Source organism: Saccopteryx leptura, chromosome X (assembly GCF_036850995.1).
Source record: "Saccopteryx leptura isolate mSacLep1 chromosome X, mSacLep1_pri_phased_curated, whole genome shotgun sequence".
NCBI classification, from domain to species: domain Eukaryota; kingdom Metazoa; phylum Chordata; class Mammalia; order Chiroptera; family Emballonuridae; genus Saccopteryx; species Saccopteryx leptura.
Window position 1 is genome coordinate 109,059,882 of NC_089516.1, and position 22,274 is coordinate 109,082,155.

The 22,274-nt window shown below is 35.0% G+C and overlaps 1 protein-coding gene across 5 annotated transcripts in view; it reads right to left on the reverse strand.

Annotated features, from left to right (window-relative positions):
- Nucleotides 1–22,274, reverse strand: part of KLHL13 (kelch like family member 13) — a 267,685-nt gene that overhangs the window by 18,548 nt on the left and 226,863 nt on the right. For all 5 annotated transcript variants that reach the window (XM_066356873.1, XM_066356874.1, XM_066356878.1 and 2 more), the window contains 3 exons: nucleotides 20,455–20,596; nucleotides 5,292–5,424; nucleotides 4,504–4,700 (listed from right to left, as the gene is read on the reverse strand). In XM_066356873.1, the coding sequence (XP_066212970.1) occupies nucleotides 4,504–4,700; nucleotides 5,292–5,424; nucleotides 20,455–20,596 (472 nt within the window). The remainder of the gene's footprint in view (nucleotides 1–4,503; nucleotides 4,701–5,291; nucleotides 5,425–20,454; nucleotides 20,597–22,274) is intronic.

Below are 22,274 nucleotides of genomic sequence, written 5' to 3' on the forward strand. Positions count from 1 at the left end.
AGCATGTTCATAGAAAAAGATTGGGAAGAAATCAAACAAGCTAGTTTGGAGGTCAAAGAATATCTTCTCCTGGGCCTCCTCCCATAGGTGAGGATTTCACATAAAATAGGGAACTTTTGTTAAAGAGAACAAAAAGTTAAATAAAAAAACAAAGAACTTTCTCTCAGTCTTTGTCTCACTTCAGATTCTAAATGTCATTTGAGGTGGATACTGATAGTGTCTCCATCTTAGAGAATCTAATTCTCTTATTCCTTTGCACTTTGAATGAACTTCCTTTATTGGATACAATATTAGCTATTATAATGGTCTTTGGGGGGATAAATTGTTTTGGACCCAGGCTGGACCTGTTCTTACCCTACAGAGTCCCATATGGCAGATGGGCAAGAATAGGGTGATGAAAGTGATAGACAGAGGTGATACTTAATGACTAGCACAGCACAGTCTGGGTACCAATTAATCAGAATAGATGCTGGCTGTAAACAGTTGGAGTCTGAGTACTACTTGCTGAATATCAGCCTTAGAAACAAAGAAGTCATGCTTGGTTTGGTGGGGGAAAAAACTGATTTATGGTAAAATTATCAATGCAACGTTTTTCTCTAATTTTCATTGAACCTCTGCAAAGAAAAAAGAAGAAGAAAAAAGAAAAAGAAAAAGAAAGCAACATGTTTGTTATTTGTTATGAATACTCCAAGTTGGATTAAATAAGAAATGGGAAATATATATATGATACAGGAAATACTTACATCAAGAAAATATTCCCAAAGCTTGCTGCTGATATCATCACCAAACAGCAAAAGAAGGAGTCTTTTCTAAAAACTACTGACTTCCTTCATTCCTCCCTGGAGAAAACCGCTTTTCCCTGCCTTTACCCTCTCCCACATTATACACCTCCATTGTTTCCCATCATCTCCAAGTCTCCATTGCCCCAGTCACCTCCATAACACTTCTCTGCATTCCATTGTGAGCTCCCAACTCAATAATAAATCATTGACAGAACCAATGATATCCCTGTAGCAAGGGAAAAAAATAAACACAACTTTTAAAAAATGTGTTTAAAGGAAGAGTATCACCAAGTCAAAAGCACAATGCCATCTTATTCTCTGATTAAATGTGCTTTTATATATAAAAAAGTGGTTTCTTGCTCACCTTCATTCAGTATTGTTTATTCTGTATAATTGTATATTTACATTGTAATATTTCCAATTCAATTACAAATGTCCCATTTCAGCAACCTCACATTAAATTGGGTTTTATGGGCTAACCTGTAATCTTCTATAACAGTAATTCTGTGGGGTAAATGCTATATATTACAAATTCTAACTTGTAAACAAATATAAAAAACAAACAAACACACAAAAACCCTTAACTACAACCTGTTCATCAATCAGGGAATGGCTGCATGGTATTTAGCACAGTGTAGTTATGCAATGTCACAGGGACAAAACAAAGGTAATTTTCCATTACCTCCATGATATATAAAATAAACATTTTTAGTTTCACAGAAATTTTACCTACTCAGTTTTGTATCGCTCACTGTTAACCTTTCGGATTCATTTCATAGTCTCCTTTTCTATAATTACCAAGAATATAACATAGTACGAACAAAAGCACCAGATCCTATAAACTATAATAATAATTACCACCCTAAGAGCAAAGAACTACTGCAAAAAGACAGCAAAGTTACGAGGAAAGTGGTTATTGTTCCACGGAGCCTGATATTCTGTTATAGAATAGTGTTATTTGCTGAGTCATATTTAATGGACCAGTACCCCTCATCATCCACACAAGTGATTAAGAATTGGACAGAATTGTATTAGAGCTGATTTTTCTTTCTAAGAGCTCAAATCCAAGTATTGTTTTGTTTATGTGACCTATAATCACACTATATCATTAAAAATATCCTATTTCCTTAAAATGTTTAGTTTAAGCATGTGATCCTTAAAACATGAGATTGTTATGCTTAAACTGATCTATAATAACCCAGTTTGTGGGAGAACTAAAAACAAATCTACCTTTGAAAAATATATGATCTTGAAACTTTCAGTTCATATAAGTAGAAAAGGCACCGAGGGCTACTGTACTTTTCTGATTCACTTGATTGCTGAGATGGAAAGGGACAATAGAGTGAAGCTAAATGTTTAACAAGAAACGGAATGTGTGAAAGAGGGATAATGGAAAAATTGGATTTTATACAACCCTTACAGTAATAATCTACCGATTTTTCTCAAAACTTATCATGGATTGTGAAAGGGAAGATTTCCACAGTAAAATCACCAGACATAGTTCAGGATGAAAGATGAGTAAATAGAATGGTGCACAGAAAAGAGGTGTTTCCTCAAAGCTCACAGTTAAGAAAGTTCTAAAACCATTGTAGATACGACTGAACTACACCACAAGTAAGCTCCGTCAGGGACAGGCCTCTTCTCCATTAGAAACAGGTTTTAGTATGCCTGCAGAGGATGCTAAGAATGAAGAATATAAGCTTTAAGACGATATTAACTGTTATGAAAAGAAAAAAAGATATTTCCAAGGGGGTAAAACATACAGTTATAATAAATCCTTCAAACAGGTTAAGGAAGCAACATTCCAATTACAGAAAATTCGTCAATATTGCAAAATTGCTGTGATATCATCTTTAAATAAACTTGCTTTAAATAGAGCTATGTAGAACAAAATTATTTTCCAATACTGTTATTTTGAAATTTGTATATTTTTTTACTCTTTCATAAGTGGGACTTTATCCAGTTTGGTATTTTTCTTTCAGGTAAAGGAACCGATCACAATTAATATCTAAAATTATAAGGAATAAACTTTGGTATTTGAGAAGGAATAGGTCAAGAATGTTGCTTGCTAATGATTAGTTCCAAAATAATCACGACACTGTGTCTAGTTTGGTTCAGGATGACTACCTGTAGCTAGGATCAGTGTAAAGCAATGTTAAGAGTCTATAAATGTAAGCTGTGTTATTAGATTAATTATTAGACTGATAAATTTTTTAAAAAAACATATTCAATACAATTCACTTTTTCTTGAAATGACGTTGTTATACAATGTCAATGGCACAAAACTAGAGGAAAGATAATTATAGCTCTTGAGGGGAATGGCCTTGCATGATTAAATTAAAAGTTAATTTAGTTCCCAGATTCGGTAATGACAACAAGCAGCATCCTGGGAAATAAACTTCACTTCGGCTCTTTGTGCAATGGAGAAAACAATAGAGTCAACACTATAACACCATGCTGCCATAAAAAAACCTTCAAAATAGCAGTTAGTTTAAAAGATTAAATGTAATTATGAGACAGCAGCCTGAGCACGTTACAATGCCCTTAAGCAAACAAAACACACTTTCAATAGCCCGGTTAAATTATCTGTTGGCTGACTTTGTAAGATAAGGAGCAGCTTGTTAATAAAAATCATTAAGGACACGTTCTCTTGAAACTTAGAGTTTTAGACAAGGCTCCAGCCCTGGCCGGATAGCTCGGTTGGTTAGAGCATTTTTCCGAAGCACAGAGGTTGCCGGTTCGATCCCCGGTCAGGGCACATACAGGAACAGATCGATGTTCCTCTCTCTCTCTCATTCTCTCCCTTCCTTTCTCTAAAATCAATAAAATAAATATTAAAACGTAAATAAAATAAAGACAAGGCTTCATGTTTAGTAAATGCAATTTTAAAGGCCCAACACCAAGTATTTACCAATATTAAAATTTGTATGAGTTAAAACCAATTATAGGAAAGTATACTATCCATCAATATAATAAATTATAGAACATATCAAAATTTACTATTGTCATAATTTTCAACCACAAAAGCAAGCTCCAGAAGTCTGGAAATCTTCTTGGCAATATTTCTTTGCAACCAAAATATTGTGTTTTGCAGAAAAAAATTTAAGGGTCTTAACTAAAATAAGCCACTGTCTTCAGGAACCAGATGACTGTTAAGTAGTTCATTGGCTGGTAGTTGTATGTGTTCTTTCTTTATCTATGAAAGAAGGCTAAAAATGAACCAGTGGGTGATCTCCTATGATAGACTCAAAATTTATATTCTTAAAGGTTTCCATATAGATGTTAGTTCTTTTCAAGACCTAGCTCCCATATTTAAAGGAAGAAATGGGATTGCTAAGCTTATTTGAAAAGACTTTTAGAAATTCAAATTATGTTTCCGCAGAATTCCATTTAAAGGCTACTTGTTTAAAATCATTAAGGTGAATTTAACCGAATTAAAATATATAACATTGTCAAGAAGGTTGTGGTATATACTGTTATCAAACCCTATTAGTGCTTGGTGTCATTTGATTACACAGAAAGCTTTTCATAAGTGGTTCTCTTTCGTAAGTGTGTGCCTGCACTGTTTCCTCTCAACTTGCTTCCAGACTGCACATTATGTGAACCTGTCTCTAATGGCCAAAGTTTCACGTGTCTACACAACAGATTCATTAGCCTACTCTAAACAGGGGATATCACAGTATATTGCAGAAAAAGATTTGAAGATTTGAAAATGTCTTACCCCGGAAATGAGAAATACTTTGCAGAAGTCCAAAACCGGCAGAATCTGTAGGAAACTGGCAGCTTCCAGTGTGTCTTGAAGGTTGTCCATATTAAGAGAAAGTTTGGCAGTATAAATGAAATCAATAATTTTCCTCAGACCGACTTTGCTCACGCCATGAAGCTTAATGCACATTAAATCTTGTTCTTTCATTCCACCTTAAGTAAAAAGATTCAGTTAAATGAAGGCATATAATTTAATTAAGGTCAAACTCACTTCTGCTGCTAATTAGACACAATGAAATCAAGGAAAAGTTTTATTCTGTGTAAGCATTCATGTCAATCAGATTTCTGCATATTTTATCATTAAAGAGAGTACTTAATAATGAATGAATATATATATATATATATATATATATATATATATATATATATATATATATATACATTAATGGAGGTTTATAGGATGCAAGTGCTTCCAAAATGTTCTCCTATAACTTCAGATCTTTAGATGAATTAAAGATTGTAGGAGTGGGACCCAGGCTCTGAAGCCTAATCATACATGTGTCTGGAAAAGAAAAGCTGTGAAATAAAGGAGGGTGGAAGTTGGAAAAAGGCACAACCATTTCCCAAGTTAAAAAAAGCACCACCCACAACCACACTTTCTGGGTGTATATTCTGTTTGAAACTGTTTCTTCTTATCAAAACACAGACCAAAAGAAATGAATGCACTTTAAAGATAAAAAAGATTTAAACACATAGTTTTCATATTGTTTGAACGTGGATGTAGATTTGAAAAAGGCAGTGTACCTGTGAACATAGCCTTGAAGTAATCACTAGCAGAGGCCATCATGACTCTGTGCACAGGGAAGGCATCATCTGTGTCACCTGGCATCAGGGTCACATCGCAAAGCAAGCCTTCAAGGCGAAGCTGATCAAAGCCCTACAACAAGAACATGAGTTACACCACTAATCAAGGTAAAATGGGTATACAAATCTCCATGTGCTAACATTCTGTTCACATATCACTGTGTGGGCCACTATTAAGAAAATAAACACAATAGAGTAATTCCTCAGAAGAAAAAACTAAACAGCTTCCTTGATATTTGACAAACTTGATCTAATTCAGTGCAGGAAAAAGGTTAAATTATGACTAATTTACATAAAAAAGAAATAAGGAGAGAGGTATATACCTTCATTTTTTACACAACTATTGGCTTTTACCTTATTTTGAAAAACAATTACCATGTATACTTTCATTTTCCCATGTGCAGTATTAGAATGTAAGATCAACATTCTTTCCATTATAATATATACTTATTAATAGCCCTTTTACAGAATTTTACTGAGACATCTTGTTTTGGGTCTTTGTTTTTTTGGGGGGAATAAGGGTACAGAGCATCTGTGTTGGCTCCAAGACAGGAGTTCTTTTCTGCCCACTAGAGTGTCCCATCTCTTAGAGAATTAGGGATTTTGCCTTAGGTATCCTTGTAATTTTTATATTGCTGCTGCTTGATTAATTATATTTCAAGTTTCAAGATTGGGATTCAATTATGTTTGGAAAAAGGAGCCCAGGGAACCCCAACATGAGGCGTAATTGTCCCCAAATGCCTAAAGTCTAGTGGAGAAATAATAGGCTAGTGACCACAGAACAAACAGGCAGTGTGGTCCCCTTGGTTTACTCTGGGGAGAATGAAACATGTTACATTTGTAATAGGCTAGTAAAACACAAAAAAAGAGATAACAACTTAATAATGAGGCTCAAGATGCAGAATTGGCAATATTGCATCTGCAGTTTCAAAAATGGAAATGTATTGTTATAAAAATCATGAAGATACTCATACAAATTACTTTCTAATAACATAATGTAATATAATACATAATGCAATACAATAAGAACTAATAGCAAGGATTACTCTGTCCCCTTCATATTTTAATGATCTCAAATAAAACTTTCATTTAAAGTTGTGTTTCACGGATTTACGAAGCAAAAGGCATGAAGTACTGAAAAATGCAGTTTTAGAAATATTGATCCTACACATATGTATATAATATAAATCTCAGCCTAAACATTTTCTCATCATAATTTTTAAATTGCGTTTTTAAAAAAATGCTTAGATCTACAGAACGGGAACTTCAAAGAGATAATGTGATCCAGCCACTTTCTCTCTGGAGAGAGGTATATTTTTATTCCAAAAATATTTATACAATATGTATATACTTTAGAACAGGATTATGTATCATATTTTTTTCTCCAACAGTGATTGACATATGTTTTTGTTCACAAATATCAAATCTTTCAGAAATGCTCCTTTCCTTTATAAACACAAACATTATATACCCCAAGTTCACTATTTTCCATTGCTAAATCATCTCCCATCCCTGTTATTTATAAAAGTAGATGTAAAAGGAAATGTCAGTTTTAAGAAGGCAAGAAGTGGCTTTTTTTTCAGGACAGAGAGAGAGTCAGAAAGAGGGACAGACATTAACAGACAGAAACAGAGAGGTAAGAAGCATCAATCATTAGTTTTTCCTTGCGCGTTGCGACAGCTTAGTTGTTCATTGATTGCTTTCTCATATGTGCCTTGACCAGGGGGCTACAGCAGATTGAGTAACGCCTTCCTTGAGCCAGCGACCTTGGGTCCAAGCTGGTGAGCTTTTGCTCAAACCAGATGAGCCCGCGCTCAAGCTGGTGACCTCGGGGTCTCGAACCTGGGTCTTCCGCATCCCAGTCTGACGCTCTATCCACTGCTCCGCCGCCTGGTCAGGCTCAAGAAGTGGTTTTTTGAACATTCATATATGGACTCTGAATTGCAACAAGTGGAAGGGGATTGCCTTTTAAATGTTGATGAGAATTGGGAAGTACTGAATGCAACCAGTGGGGAGAGTGAGAGGATGGTCAGAGAAGGAACCAGCTGATAGAAGAGTTGAAGGTCTGGTATGTTTGAATTCTCCAGTGCTTGGCACTTGGATGGCACTTAATAAATGTTCAGTTAATAAATTAAGAAACAAACCAAAGTTTCCCCAGAAGCCAGCACTTGGTATTGTGAAACCATGCAGCTAAAATGGGCAGAACTATAATTTCTGACAAGCTAATTAGGAACCAGGAACTTCATTTATAAAACTTCTCCCAATAATAAAATAAATTGTACCTATAGTGCTTATTTGTGGTACACTGTAAAAGCCAAGATGAGTGAAGAGGAATTGAACTGAGGTTTAGGAGGAAAGGGTTGGCTCCCAAGAGCTTGCCTTTTTTTCTTCCTCAGACAAATTTCAGGTTAAAAAAAAAAAAACAAACTAAATATAAGCTTGTTGTAAAAATATGAAAGAATATAAATAAAAAAACCTAATAGTCATCCGTGGCTGGTTTGCTCAATGGATAGAGCATCGGTCCAATGTGCGGATGTCCTGGTTCAATCCCCAGGCAGGGCATACATGAGAAGTGACCATCTGCTTCTCTTCCTCTTCCTCTCCCCCTTTTCTACCTCTTCCTGTCTCACAGCCAGTGGTTCAGTTGGTTTGAGTGTTGGCCTGGGCACTGAGGACAGCTCAGTTGGTTCTAGAGTGTCAGCCTCAGGCACTAAAAATAGCTCAGTTTGTTTAAGCATTGGTCATAGATGGGGTTGCTGGGTGGATCCTGGTCAGGACACATGTGGGAGTTTTGTCTTTCAATCTCTCCTCCTCTCACTTAAGGAAAAAGAAAAGAATTCACTCTCTAAGTACCAAAACTACCGTTAACAGTTTAGTATATATATAGTTGACCTTTAGACAACATGGGTTTGAACTGCATGGCTCCACTTATACCTGGATACTTTCAATAAATACTATAAATGTGTTTTCACTTTCTTATGATTTCCTTAATAACATTTTCTAACTTATTTTATTGTAATAATACACATAACATGCAAAATACCTGTTAATCAATTATTTGCTATCAGCAAGTCTGCCGGTTAGCAGTAGGCTATTAGTTAAGTTTTTGAGGGAGTCAAAAATTATATGTGGATTTGCAACTGAGCAGGGGAGATTGGGGTGTCAGCAGCCCTCACCCTCGTGTCGTTCAAGGGTCAACTGTGCTTCTAGGCATCTTTGTATACATACAGGGGGTCCTCAAGTTATGACACAATTCCATTCCTACAACAGTGATGAAACCCGAATTTTGGTGTAAGCCGAAACACACCCTAGCCTAAGTCACTTACCTCTCCTAACACAGTTGTAAAATTATAATCTAGAACATAAAAACCACAGAAAAAGGAAAAGGACATAAATATACTGTGCTGTACACTGAACTGCTTATTCTTCCACTGCGCATAACCAAACTTAGTTCGCCCACATAGACCATAAGTACGATGCTAACAGTGTAAGCCGAAACACTCACGTCTCCATATTTTTAAGATTTTATGGGAGTGAGCATCATAAACTCGAAACATCATATGTTAAGACTGTCATAACCCAAGGACCCCCTGTATAAGTAATCTATTTTGGTTTGTATGTATATAGGATTTTTAAAGTAGAATACTAGACATACTTTTGTACATTTTAAAAATATACTTGAGCACATAACAACCTACCGTCTGTCTCAGTATACATAAATCACTTCATTCTTTTGGGTAAATGCATAGTATTTCATAATGCAGCATACCATAAATTATTCATCCATTCCTCTCTGGTTGGACACTTAGGTTTTCTCAACTTTTTCCATTACAAGAAATGCTGCAATGAACCTCCTTGTACAAATACTTGTGTGAGAAAATCTGTGGTAGATAGTCTTATAAGTAGAATTGTTGGCTTGGAGAATATGTACTTTTAAAGACTTAGTAGCCACTGGCAAATTAGAGCATATGGCTTATCTAGTGATATTTATTATAACTTGGGTCGGCTAAAAAGAGAGATGTCAAGATAACAATGAGATGAGATAAGTTCTGAATGCTACTTGGTTTTATTTTTACGCACCAAATAATTTTTGAATCTTCTCTGAGGTATATGTAGATATATTGAAAGGTAACCATGGTTTTTATTCAATCTAAAGTAATGATTTATTTTTTCCATTAAAACAACAACAAAAACATTTTGGCTCATATGCAAGGCCTCCTGTGCTTCAAATATTCCGACAAATAATTTTCTACTAGGAATTTAGTAGTGTCAGAAGGAATTTATTATTCCCTCTTTTTCTCTTTGTAAAAAGGTATGACCAATGCTTTCTGTTCCATGATCTATGCCATTTCTCATTTGGTCCATATTCCATTACAACTACTTGTTGAGGTATGTATTCAATCTTCAAATTCTGAAAAGCTCAGCTAAGACACCAACAGCTTTTACTCTCTTTACAAATTTGATCATTTTGCTTCTATTTACATGATCTTTAAAAAAATCCTTTGATCTTTCCCAGAATAATCTGGAGTCCTTCCAAAAATGGAAGCTGAAGCTCCCAGACAACTTTTAGCACATTCTGAGTATCTTCTATTCTAAGCTTAATTTATCTATCTTTTGCAAACTGTTTCTTTTTGTGACATTTTGCATTTATTTTCAGTGCGTACAGTTTCCCTTTCTATCCATTCCACAACCTTTATTTTCATATGCATAAATGAATAATCTCACTCTCCAATTCCATATTTGCCAATTTTACTCCTGAGTATTGCTATCTTTATCCAAATAAGATCTGTCAATTCAGATTTTTTTCACACATATTCTAAATATCTTGTTTACATGTTATCTGCATATCCCAGCTCTGTCTGAAGAGAAACAAAACCTCTAAAATTCTGTCTACAACATAATTTGTTGTACAGAAGAAGGCAGTCATTCCTCTAAACAACTTTTATATACTAAGTTCTCACTTAACGTCATTAATAGGTTCTATGAAAGTGAAACAACATGTAATGAAACCAATTTTACCACAAGTTAATTGATAGAAATAAGAATTAAGTTCCTATGGCATCTCATCAACATGGTAATGAAACAATATTGAAGATGTTGAATGAAACAATGTTATTGCAGAATCTGCTGTGCTCTAATCTTGTCAAACACACACATTAAAAAAAAGGGGGGGACATTTTTCTCCACAATTTTCATCTGCCCTCTGTATAGTAGTCTCCTGTTATTCCCAATTTTGCTTTCTTTAGTTTGAGTTACTCATAGTCGACCACAGCCTGAAAATATTAAGTGGAAAATTCCAGAAATAAACAATTCATAAAATTTAAGTTGCATGCCTAAGTAGTGTGATGAAATCTCAAGCTGTTTTGCTTTGTCCTGCCTGGGAGGGATGTGAATCGTCCTTTTTTGTCTAGTCTCTATGCTGTATATGAGCTCCACCGCATTACTAACTAGGAGGTATCTCCATTATCAGATCAGTTATCATCAGAGAGTGAGAGTGAGAGAAAAAGACAGAGAGACCACATTCACAGAATTTTTTTTATAGAATATTGTTTATTCTATTATTAGCTGTTGTTAATCTCTTCTTGTACTCAATTTAGAAATTAGACTTTATCATAGGTATGTACGTATAGGAAAAAATATAGGTTATACTGGGTTCAATACTATCTGCAGTTTCAGGCATCCACCAGGCTTTTGGAATATATCCCCGTGGATAATGCGGACTATTTTATTCACTCAAATATTTCCCCATTTAATTCTATAAAGATACTTAAAGATACCCTGAACACTTAAAATGTCTCCTTTTATTATAAAACAATTTTCTTCCACCAAATTTGTACTCATTCCTCTTGTCAAATTCTAGAAACATTTCTGTCTATTTCTATATGGTAGCTCACTATACACAAGTTCTGTTTTACGTGAACTCGCTTAACATGTCCAATTAATCTTTTAGAGTCTCTTTAAAACTGTTTCTACTGCTTTAAATTCAACTTCTTTCTGCCCCAATTCTTATCTTAGTTCTTTATTTCTCTATTTATTTTGCATATTGGGTTTCATTTATGAGGGTATTATCTGTTCTCAATTTCTTTAGTCTAATGCTTTCCTTTTCTTCTTCTATAAATTTCCCCATATCTTCTGTTTTTACTTTTTCTTCACATCCTTTTGAGGGGGAGAGAAAATCTGTGCATTTTTTTACAGCTTTAACTTATCCAATGTACCAAAGCTTAAATACTATTGAATAGAGGTAGGTACATATGTAATACCCTGAAGGACCAAACATTTTAAAAGAGTTTGGTAAGTTTTAAAATGGTTACACTAAAACAGAAAAGGATATACATTGGCATTACACAGAAATAATATAGAAACCAGATAAGCTACAAATAATTCACACCAAAAATTGGTTGGAGGTCACTAACTTTCAAATATAATATAATGCCACTGTTAAAAAATAAAACTAGATTGATACTCTCAGGTATTAACATAGCAATATGATAAACAAATCTTTCCACTAAATTCTGCATTGGAAATAACTTATTAATGCATTATATCTAGTTTTGATCAGTAAAATTTCAAGAAAGAAATAGAGTAAAAAGAAAGTGCATCTTGAGAAAAGCAATAAAAACTATTAATGAAAAATATGTTTTATGAAAAAAGATTAAGGAAAAAAAGAGAAAGTTAAGGAATGGGTTTACTTTAATCTTTAAGTAAATGTGATGTATTTGATCAAGACAATATAATAGCTATATTTTATTAGACTGTTCTTCATTTACTATTATTCATGGGACAGAAAAGAAACAGATGTACATCTAAGATAAATAGATATCTAGATATAAAATAAGTTTATATTAATATTAATTAATTGCTTCCCTCATTATATAACACTATTTGAAGTTTAAAATTTTCTAATTGCTTTCTATCATTGCATTATATCATAATATAAGACATTATATTTTCTAATTTATCTCCAACTTAACTGTTCACATTTATTTTTCATTATTTCCCTTAGTACTCTGACTCACCTTATCAGATTGTTCCCCAGACTATCTCATAGCTAAAAATCTTGAATTATTCCTTTCCTAGTATATTTTTTCTTTATATATATATATATACATATACATATACATATACATATATATTACTTAAATGTGTTTACATAGATTCTAGGGTCACCCCGAATGCATCCCCCCCATATTCCCCCCAACATCTCCATTGTCCTCCTCCCTACAGCACCCTCCCCCCTCCCTTCAGGTTTATCCCATCCTATCATCCCCTTTCCCTCTGTTCTCTTTTCCTCTATTGTTACAAAAGGTAGTATTTCCTTCTTTCTCATGGCCCCATAGTATTTCATTGTGTATATGTACCACATCTTTTTAATCCACTCGTCCACTGACGGACACTTGGGCTGTTTCCAGATCTTTGCTATATTTTTCATGTAGAATATGCTCAAAGCCTAGTTAAAATTTGACTTCCTAGCCCTGGCAGGTTGGGTCAGTGGATAGAGTATCAACCCAGTGTGTCCAGTCAGGGCACAAATGAGAAGTGATCATATGTTTCTTTTTCCTTTTCTCTCCCTTTGGTCTCTCTCTTCCCCTCTCACAGCCAGTAGCTTGATTGGTTCGAGCATCAGACCCTCGGTGTTGAGGATAGCTCAGTAGATTTGAGCACTGACTCAGAAGGGGGTTCCCGGGTGGATCCCAGTCAGGGTACATGCAGGAGTCTGTCTCTCTATCTCCTCTCCTTTCACTAGATATATAAGGTCTACTGGAAAGTTCTGCCCGTTTCTATCACAACAAGTTTTGACACGTAAGCACATGTTTATTTGGCGCATGTGTGCCTCTCTATTTTTTATCACTTAATGTATACATACTGAGGTAGCAAATTAATTAAAACAAAGTTAATTCATGTTAGTCTTATGTTTGAAGCGATAGTGTACCCATGGCTACTGATAAAGTTTATTTACGCCACTGTAATTTTTACGAATTTCAACAAGGAAGAAATGCTACAGAAGTATGTCTGTCACATCCACCATATTCCCCGGACTTAGCACCCTCCGACTATCACTTGTTTTTGTCCTTACAAAATTTTTTGAAGGGCAAAAAATTCAAAAATGAAGAAGATATCAAACAAACACTGGTTCAATTTTTCGCATTAAAAGATAAAACATTTTTCAAAAATGGGATATACAAATTGCCCTCGCGCTGGCAAGAAATCATTAATAATAATGGCAATTATATTATTTAATAAAGTTTATTGATGGTAAGAAAAATTTGTATTTTGTTTTATTCCAAAAACAGACAGAACTTTCTGGTAGACCATATAGTGTGTGTGTGTGTGTGTGTGTGTATATATATATATATTTTACCTTCTTTGGAAAATTACGCTAAGTGATACAAGTCAGACAACAAATACTATATGATTTCACTTATATGTAGAATCTAAAAAACAAAACAAATGAGCAAACAAGACAGAAACATACTCATAGATAACAGGAAACACTGGGAGAAGGGTTGGGGAAATAGGCGACAAGGTGAAAGGGATTTAAAAGTACAAAGTGCCAGTCATAAAAATAGTCACGGGGATGTAAAGTATAGCATAGAAAATAGAGTCAATAATATCATAATGACTATGTATGGTGTCAGATGTAAGGTTACCAGACTTTTTGGGGTGATCTATTTATACAGTATATAAATGTCTAATTGCTATGTTGTACACATGAAACCACTATAATATTATATGTCATCTGTAATTGGAAAACAATTTTTTTTAAATTGAGCTCCTTTGTAAAGCTATATCTCTAACAAAAACTCTAGAATAACTAGGCACCTATAGTTTGGGTCTCACAAGTTCTCATTTAATTACATACATCCTATAGATTTCCATGCCCAGTGAATATGGAAGTTACAGGGCACTGGATTTACTTTACCTCTTGAAACAACTTAAAACCAGAAAAGATGTATAAAAAAAAGTTTGACTGGGTGAAGGAGAAGGATGTACACAATATGAGAAATGAATTAGACAAACCCCATGATTGCTTATTGCCTGGAGTTTTCAGTTATAGGCAATAGGAAACTGGGCGAAGCCTGGCATCTTCCCAGGATTGAGATCTGGGGAGGTTAAGGCAGCTAGGTTTGTAGGGCAAATACAAGAAGTGAGATCTGCGTGGAGCGAGAGAAATCTAAAAACAGTCTTCCTCCAGTTATTCAGGAGAGTTCTGATAAGCACATTTGTCTGGGGAAAGAACCATACACAAGGAGCACGAGGAACACTATAAGGTTCACAAAGGGCTAGGAATGGGTCCTATTCAAACCACAAGAGTGGAAAACTACTACTTCTGGGGCTTTAGGTAGAGTACTCAAAAGGATATGCCTCAGTACTTTTCTCTAGGGAAAAGTTTTCCCTAGAAAAAAATGCTGCTCTGGTTCTACTTCATAAAGCTTAAATGTAAAATATGTTAATAATAGCAAAAGATTGTGGAAGAGATCAGAATGCAAAGTATCAGCAAACTGAAGGTGAGTCTTCCTCCCTCCCTCTTACTTTGTTGTCCCAATACTGTAATTCCTCTCTCTTGTACCACTGTATATATTATAACTCCAGGCTGGATTTAAGGTATCACGTAACCTGGAGGTAGTCATCTGGGAGCAGAGAAGGCTCTCTTTCTGGCTTGAAGAGCAGGAAAGAGGATTATTAAAGTTCACAGGAGTGAAGAAAATACATTTTACTTTTTTCGTATCTTTTAACCCCTAAATCCCCAGAAGATTCCAAAGCAGTCATTGTGGCAACAGTGGCAGTGGTAACAGTGTGGATGGCAAATGCCTACAATTCTGAAGAAGAGGCATCTTCTTTGGTTAAAGAAGTTGCAATAGTTCCTCAATATCTCACTGTATTCGGACCAGGATGTAGGTTCAGTTATGGTAAGTGTAAAGCACAGCAGGATAAATAAAGCCCCAGCTTTCAGGCCAGAGGATCAAAAAGAGGGCCCTAGAGAACTAGAATGAACTCAGAGATGGTGATGATGGAGGAGTGTGGAAAAGAGACCCCACAAAGTTCCATACAACAGAACACTGCTCAACTGTAAAAAGGAAAGAACTATTGTACACATAACAAAGGAAATGGATCTCAAAGATAGAAGCCAATCTCAAAAACTTAAAGACTGTATAATGCCACTATTATTCTCAAAAAGACAAAGATACAGTGATAGAAAACAGATCAGTAGTTTCTAGAGTTTAGAGGTGGGGGATGAATCTGGCTACCAAGGGAAACAAGAGAGTATGTTAGAGTAATGAAACAGTCCAGTATCATTATTGTGATGATGATTATTACATGAAATAATGTATTTTTTAAAACTCATAAATATATAGATCAATAAAAATTTATTTTACTGTACGTTAATTTTAAAAATTAAAAAGTAAAAGTAAAAAGATGGCAACAGATATGTAAAGCTATCACTACTTAAAAGTAACCTGGTAATGACTATAATATGAGTCAAAATAGATTTCAGATCAAATAATACTTATTATCAGTCTAGTAAAAGATTTCAGATTCCTCCTTAATAAAATAAAAATAGAAGAGCAAATTACCCCCAAATTAAGCAGGAGAAAGAAAATAATAAAGGTCAGAGTGGAAATTAGTGAGGTACAACACATAAAAATAAAGCAAAAAGCAATAAAACCAAAAGTTGGTTATTTGAGAAGACCTATAAATCTGATAAAACTCTAGCCAGACTGATTAGGGGGAAAAAGAGAGAAAACACAAATTACCAATACTGGGATAGAGAGGTGATATCACTAGAGATTGTATAGATATTAAAAGGATAATAAGAAGCCTGACTGGTGGTGGCACAGTGGATAGAGTGTCAACCTGAGACACTAAGGTTCCAGGTTCAAAACCTCAAGGTTGCTGGCTTTGGCAAGGGCTCATCTGGCTTGAGTGGGGGCTCACCGCTTGGGTGTGGGGTCGTTGGCTTGAGTGTGGGATCATGGACATGACCCCATGGTCACTGGCTTGAAGCCCAAGGTCGCTGGCTTGAGCCCAACTTCGTTGACTTCACAAGGGGTCACTGGCTCTCCTGGAGCCCCCCAGTCAAGGCACATATGAGAAGCAATCAATGAACAACTAAAGTGCCACAACTGCAAGTTGATGCTTCTTATCTCTCTCCCTTTCTCTCTCTCTCTGTTTTTCTCCCTTTCTCTCTCTCTCAAAAATAAAGGGTAATAAATACAAACACCTGTATGTCAACAAATTTGACAACTCAGTTGAAATGAACAAACTCCTTGAAAGACACAAGCTACCAAAGATTACTCTAAAACAAATAACCTGAATAACCATATGTGTTCTGTAAAACTGAATTTTCACTGGTGTATTCTACTAAACATTTAAGGAAGAAATAACACCAATTCTACACAAATATATCGAGAAAATTAAGAGGTGGGAACAAGTCCCAACTCATTTTACAAGGCCAACTTTATCCTGTTACCAAAACCAGACAAAACTAAGACCAAAATCCCTCATAAGTATAGATGCAAAAAGTCATAGTTTTATTAAATCAAATAACATATAAAAAGGATGATACATTATGGCCAAGTGGGTTTTATTCCTACAATACATAGTTGATATAGCATTCAAAAATTGGTCAATAGAATTTGCAATATTAAGAGCCTTAGCCCTGGCCAGTTGGCTCAGTGGTTGAGCGTCGGCCTGGCATGCAGGAGTCCCAGGTTCGATTCTCGGCCAGGGCACACAGCAGAAGCACCCATCTGCTTCTCCACCCCTCCCCCTCTCCTTCTTCTCTGTCTCTCTCTTCCCCTCCCACAGCCAAGGCTCCACTGAAGCAAAGTTGGCCCAGGTGCTGAGGATGGCTCTGTGGCCTCTGCCTCAGGCACTAGAATGGCTCTGGTTGCAACAGAGCGACGCCCCAGATGCGCAGAGCATCACCCCCTGGTGGGCATGCCGGGTGGATCCTGGTAGGGCACATGCAGGAGTCTGTCTGACTGCCTCTCCATTTCCAACTTCAGAAAAATACAAAAAAAATAAATAAAAAATATATATATATATATTTAAAAAAGAGCCTTAAAAAAGTGATAAGATCATCTTAATAGGAACAAAAAAAGCATCTGACAAAATCCAACATCCATTTCTAAGTAAAAGAAATATTTTTTTCCAGCAATCTAGGAAGAGAAAGCTATTTCCTCAAACCTATTACTATCATAATGGTGAAAAAAATTTCATGTTCCCCCAACCCCAATTGCAGGAACAAAGCAAGAATGTATTCAAACCACTTCTTTTCAACTTTTTTTTTTCTGGAGTTCCTACTCAGTATAGTAAGCTAAGGAAATAAAAGGTATCACACTGAAAAAGAAGAAATAAAATTATATTTATAGGCAACATTATTTTCTATATAGAAAAGCCTACAGAATCTACAAAACAAAACAAAAAGCTCTCAGAAGTACTAAGTCAGTTTATCAAGGTTGCAAGAGGCAAGATCAATATTCAATAACAAACTATTACTATATACTAGCAACAAATTATCAGAAAGTGTAATTCCGTATTACACAGCATACTCGACTCTCAGTTGGTATGTGCTAGTCCTCTTTATCACTTCAAAACTAAATAACAACAACAAAACTCATTTGAGTGATCAGAGCAATAACAGCCTAAAGTGGTCTAAGAGGAAGGCTGGCAAACTCTTCCAATTTATACCTTTAAGATTCACTTACAGAAGTATTAAAATAATCTATTATTTCTTAACCTGAGTACACAAAGAGGTATCCCCAAGAAAGGTAATATACTCATTTCTCTACATTCTAGCTACCATTCAGCCCATTGGAACGTGAAATGGTGCAGCCACTTTCAAAAACACTCTGGAAGTTCTTCAAAAGTTACAAATAGAATTACTATATGACCTCCCAATTCCACTCCTGGGACACTTGCATGAGAATGTTCACAGTAGCATTATTGATAATAGACAAAAAGCTGAAATATTCTAAATGTCCATCAACGGATAAATGGATTTTAAAAAGTGGCATATCCAGACGATGGAATATTATTAGGTAATAAAAAGGACACAACTACTGATGCATGCTACAATGTAGATGAATATTGAAACTATTATGCTAAGCAAAAGAAACCAGTTACAAAAGATCACATATTGTACAATTCCATTTATATGAAATATTCAAAATAAGCATATCTTTAGAAACAGTGAATAGATGAATGGTTGCCTAGGGTTAGGAAGGAGTTAGGAGTAAGTAGGGGTGACTGCTAATGAATACAAGGTTTATTTTTGAGGGGATGATAATGTTCTACAACAGACGATGATATCTGCAAAACCCTGTGAATATATTTAGAACCAGTGACTTGTATACTTGAAATGGGCAAATGTATATATGGTATATAAATTACATCTCCATAAAGCTGTTATTTTTAAGCAATAAAGGTGCTAGGAAGGGTTTGATTCAATGAATCACCATAGGATGGGGTAGCAAAAGAAAGATGTTGACAACCTGAAATAAGAGAACAAAGTCAAAGGATGGAAGTTTTCCATAAGTGCCCACAGCCGGAGTGAGGAAAATGAAATAATCCTTGTTTTTCTTTTACCAATTACTACTTAAGCAAACCCTACTTAATCTTCCTTACTTGAATAAAAGTCATTGGTACTGGTAATTTCATCATGAATTCTCCTGAGATTTGTTCAAAGTTCTAGGAAACCAAGCATATTAGGTATCAAAATTCTTGCCAGGCACAAGGTTTGACAGCCTAGTTTGCCAAAGCTTGTTTAATGGGGATTACTAATATTAGAGCAGATCAAGCCCACCAGGTGGACACTTTATTTGGCAAACCTATTACTTCTGATCAGCTACATTTTCTCTGACACTGTCCTTGTTTGGCACAAAAGAAGGGAAAATAAATTATGCACTTTACTTTCCCATAAATTGTCACATTTAATCCTCATATCTCCTACCCATGTAACAGATAAGGAAGTTGGCCTAAGGAGAGTAAATGACTTTCCCAAAGTCACAAAACTAGCTGGTAAGTGGTGAAAGTAGGATTCCAGTTATGGCCTAAACGCACTTTCTTCCCACAGTTATGCAGTGGGTAATCCTGCAGAGTGGGACTTCTTAAAACAGTCTTCTCTCCATGGACCCATTCCCTTGACAGCTACTTTCAAAGCCTTTTGAAGCTTGAGTTGGTATGATTGCTAATTTTAAAACAATGATGGCATTTACACATTAAACACTTCTCTAGCTTGTTACCTTGACAATCACACACTTAAGATTAGGTACCCCCCCTGAAAAAAAAGGTCCTTGTTAGCGCTTAGACTTAATAATCTCCATTTGTGAGAACATAATTGTTAGTAGACTTTTAAAGAGAGTATACAAAGTTTTTCAAAAGCAATATAGAGTGGTAACTCTACACCATCACAGAAAATATTAGGACATAAAAAGAAAGTTTAGGAAGGATTATCTTCACTTAATACAAACTCTCAAATTACTTTCACATCCCTCTTCCTATCATTATTAGCCCCTAAACCACCAAAGGCTGAGCTAAAACATGCCAGTGTTAAGGGTTATAAGACCAAGCTACACTTGTTTTGTCAACTATTATATAGCTTTTTAAATTACAAAGGTAATACGTAAAATTATTTCCATTGTAAAACAAACAGTGCAGAGTTATACAGAGCACAGAGTATAAGACATCATTCACCAGCCTCTCTAATGTTCCCAGACTCTTTGTTATGTATTTACATTTATGTCTTTGTATGCAGAATGTATATCTTTTTCTACAAATTGATGAGATTATGCAATGCATATGGCCCACAAAACAAAGAATGAACTCTGGGGATTTTTTTTTTTAACACCAGGAAGGTATGCAGTTTTCCACTCAAGGTTTCTCCTCTGTTTGCTTCTTCTTCTTTTTTTTATTAATAAACTTATTATTTTTAGAGAGGTTTTTGGTTCACAATAAACTTGAGCAGAAATTAAGAGAGTGTCCCTATAACCCCCATCTGCAAACATGCACAACCTCCCCCACTCTCAACATGCCACACCACACAAACCCTGGGTAATTTCTGACGCCATGAAAATACTGTGGAAAAGACAGTTTAGAGTACCTGTAACACCACTGAACTATGGGTGTTGCTGGTAAAGATGCGCGTAGCTCCTGCCTTGGAAGACTGCAAATGGGATGAGAGCCCCATTTCGCTGCTTCCAAGGGACAGTTTCATGTGCTGATCTTCCTCTTCCACGAGAGATCTGAAATTATTTTTAAATCAGAAAAAAAAGCAAATTAAAAGTTGTCATACAAATTCAAGGTAATGAGATTATTTCAAGAAATAGTCCGTTACTAATACCAATCATCTGACTGTGGGATGTACTGAATGTTGTTTCACCTCATTTTAGGCTCAAACCATTGTACATTATAGAAGAAATATATATATTTACAGAAAGCTTCCCAAGGTCAGTAAAGATAACTGAGACCTGAGAAATCAACCTAAAAGCTGGTTTAAAACCATAATCAAAAAGGGGTTCTTTTTTTAGTACCAAAGTAAATGTTTTTGGTATTTATTTCACTGGAAGTAATAAAATCAAACTGTATTATTCACAGTTAAAATTAATTTGGAATATCTACTTTTGGAAAGATAAAAATGATATCTATTCATTTACTGAACAGTCACTACATACCCAGTACTTGTCAAGAAATTTACACATATTAAGTAAATCAGAAAAAGCTAAGAACTGTATGATTTCACACATAGGTGGGATATAGCACTGAGACTCATGGACATAGATAACAGTGAAGTGGTTACCAGGGGGAGGGGGTATAGGGTAGGTGAGCAAGGGGGGAGAAATATATGGTTACAGAAAATGATTTTACTTTGGGTGATGGATATACTATACAACACAATCAACAGTTCAAACGCTATAGAAATATTCACCTGAAACATATGTACTCTTATTGATCAATGTCACCCCATTAAACTTAATTTATAAATAACTTTCTAAAAAATTTACACACATAATTTCATATAATTTTTAAAACAATCCATTGCAATAGGTACAATGATTATGTCCTTTTTTATTAAGGATAGAAAAAATGAGCTACAGAAGTGTTAAAAATAACTTACTTAAGGTCACAAATTTTTTTAAGTGGTTGGGCCAGGATTTGAATCTAAATTTAATCTAATTCCAAACTCTAAAGGCCCCATTAATAAAAGTCAAAGATTAATTGTGATATATTACAATATTATTTCTTCTTGTGTTATTAGTTCTAGTTCCATAAAACCCTAAATGAATAAAATTTTTCACATGTTAAATAATTTTGTTTTCTAGCAGTATTTTTCACTTATAAATTTGGGATTATTTAGATAAATAGCTACAGTCCAGTGGCATTTCTATCTTTTCAAACACACAAATAATAAAAATAATAAATACAAGTTATACCCATATATATTACCACAGTAATTTTTAGGGGCCATTAAAAGTATTTTAAAACAATAGTCAACAGATCAGTTAGTTCCATAGAGAATATATAAAGATATTTAATTATGGGCCCCATGCAGGTTACACCAAAAAGTGACCATGATGGTACAACCTTTCATTATTCCTTAGACCAGGGTGGCTTATATTCCCTTAGGTATTCATTTCTAAAATTATCTGAATCACCTGCCTAAGAGCAGAGAGCTCATGGCTCTGAAGGGTCTGTGCATTCATGACGTGGACTGCTAAAATCGACATCAGAAAATAAGGAGGAAGGATGGACTTTTAAGTTCTAGAACTCTGTATTTTTTCTACTTATCTGTAACTGCCTAAATGTTCAATTATTTGTTTTTCTAATTCCAGTATATCCAATATCCTAAAGTCTTCATTTTGCCCTTTCACATCTATAATCTAAGTTGATCAGTTTTAACACCAAAAAAAAAAGTTTTATGAC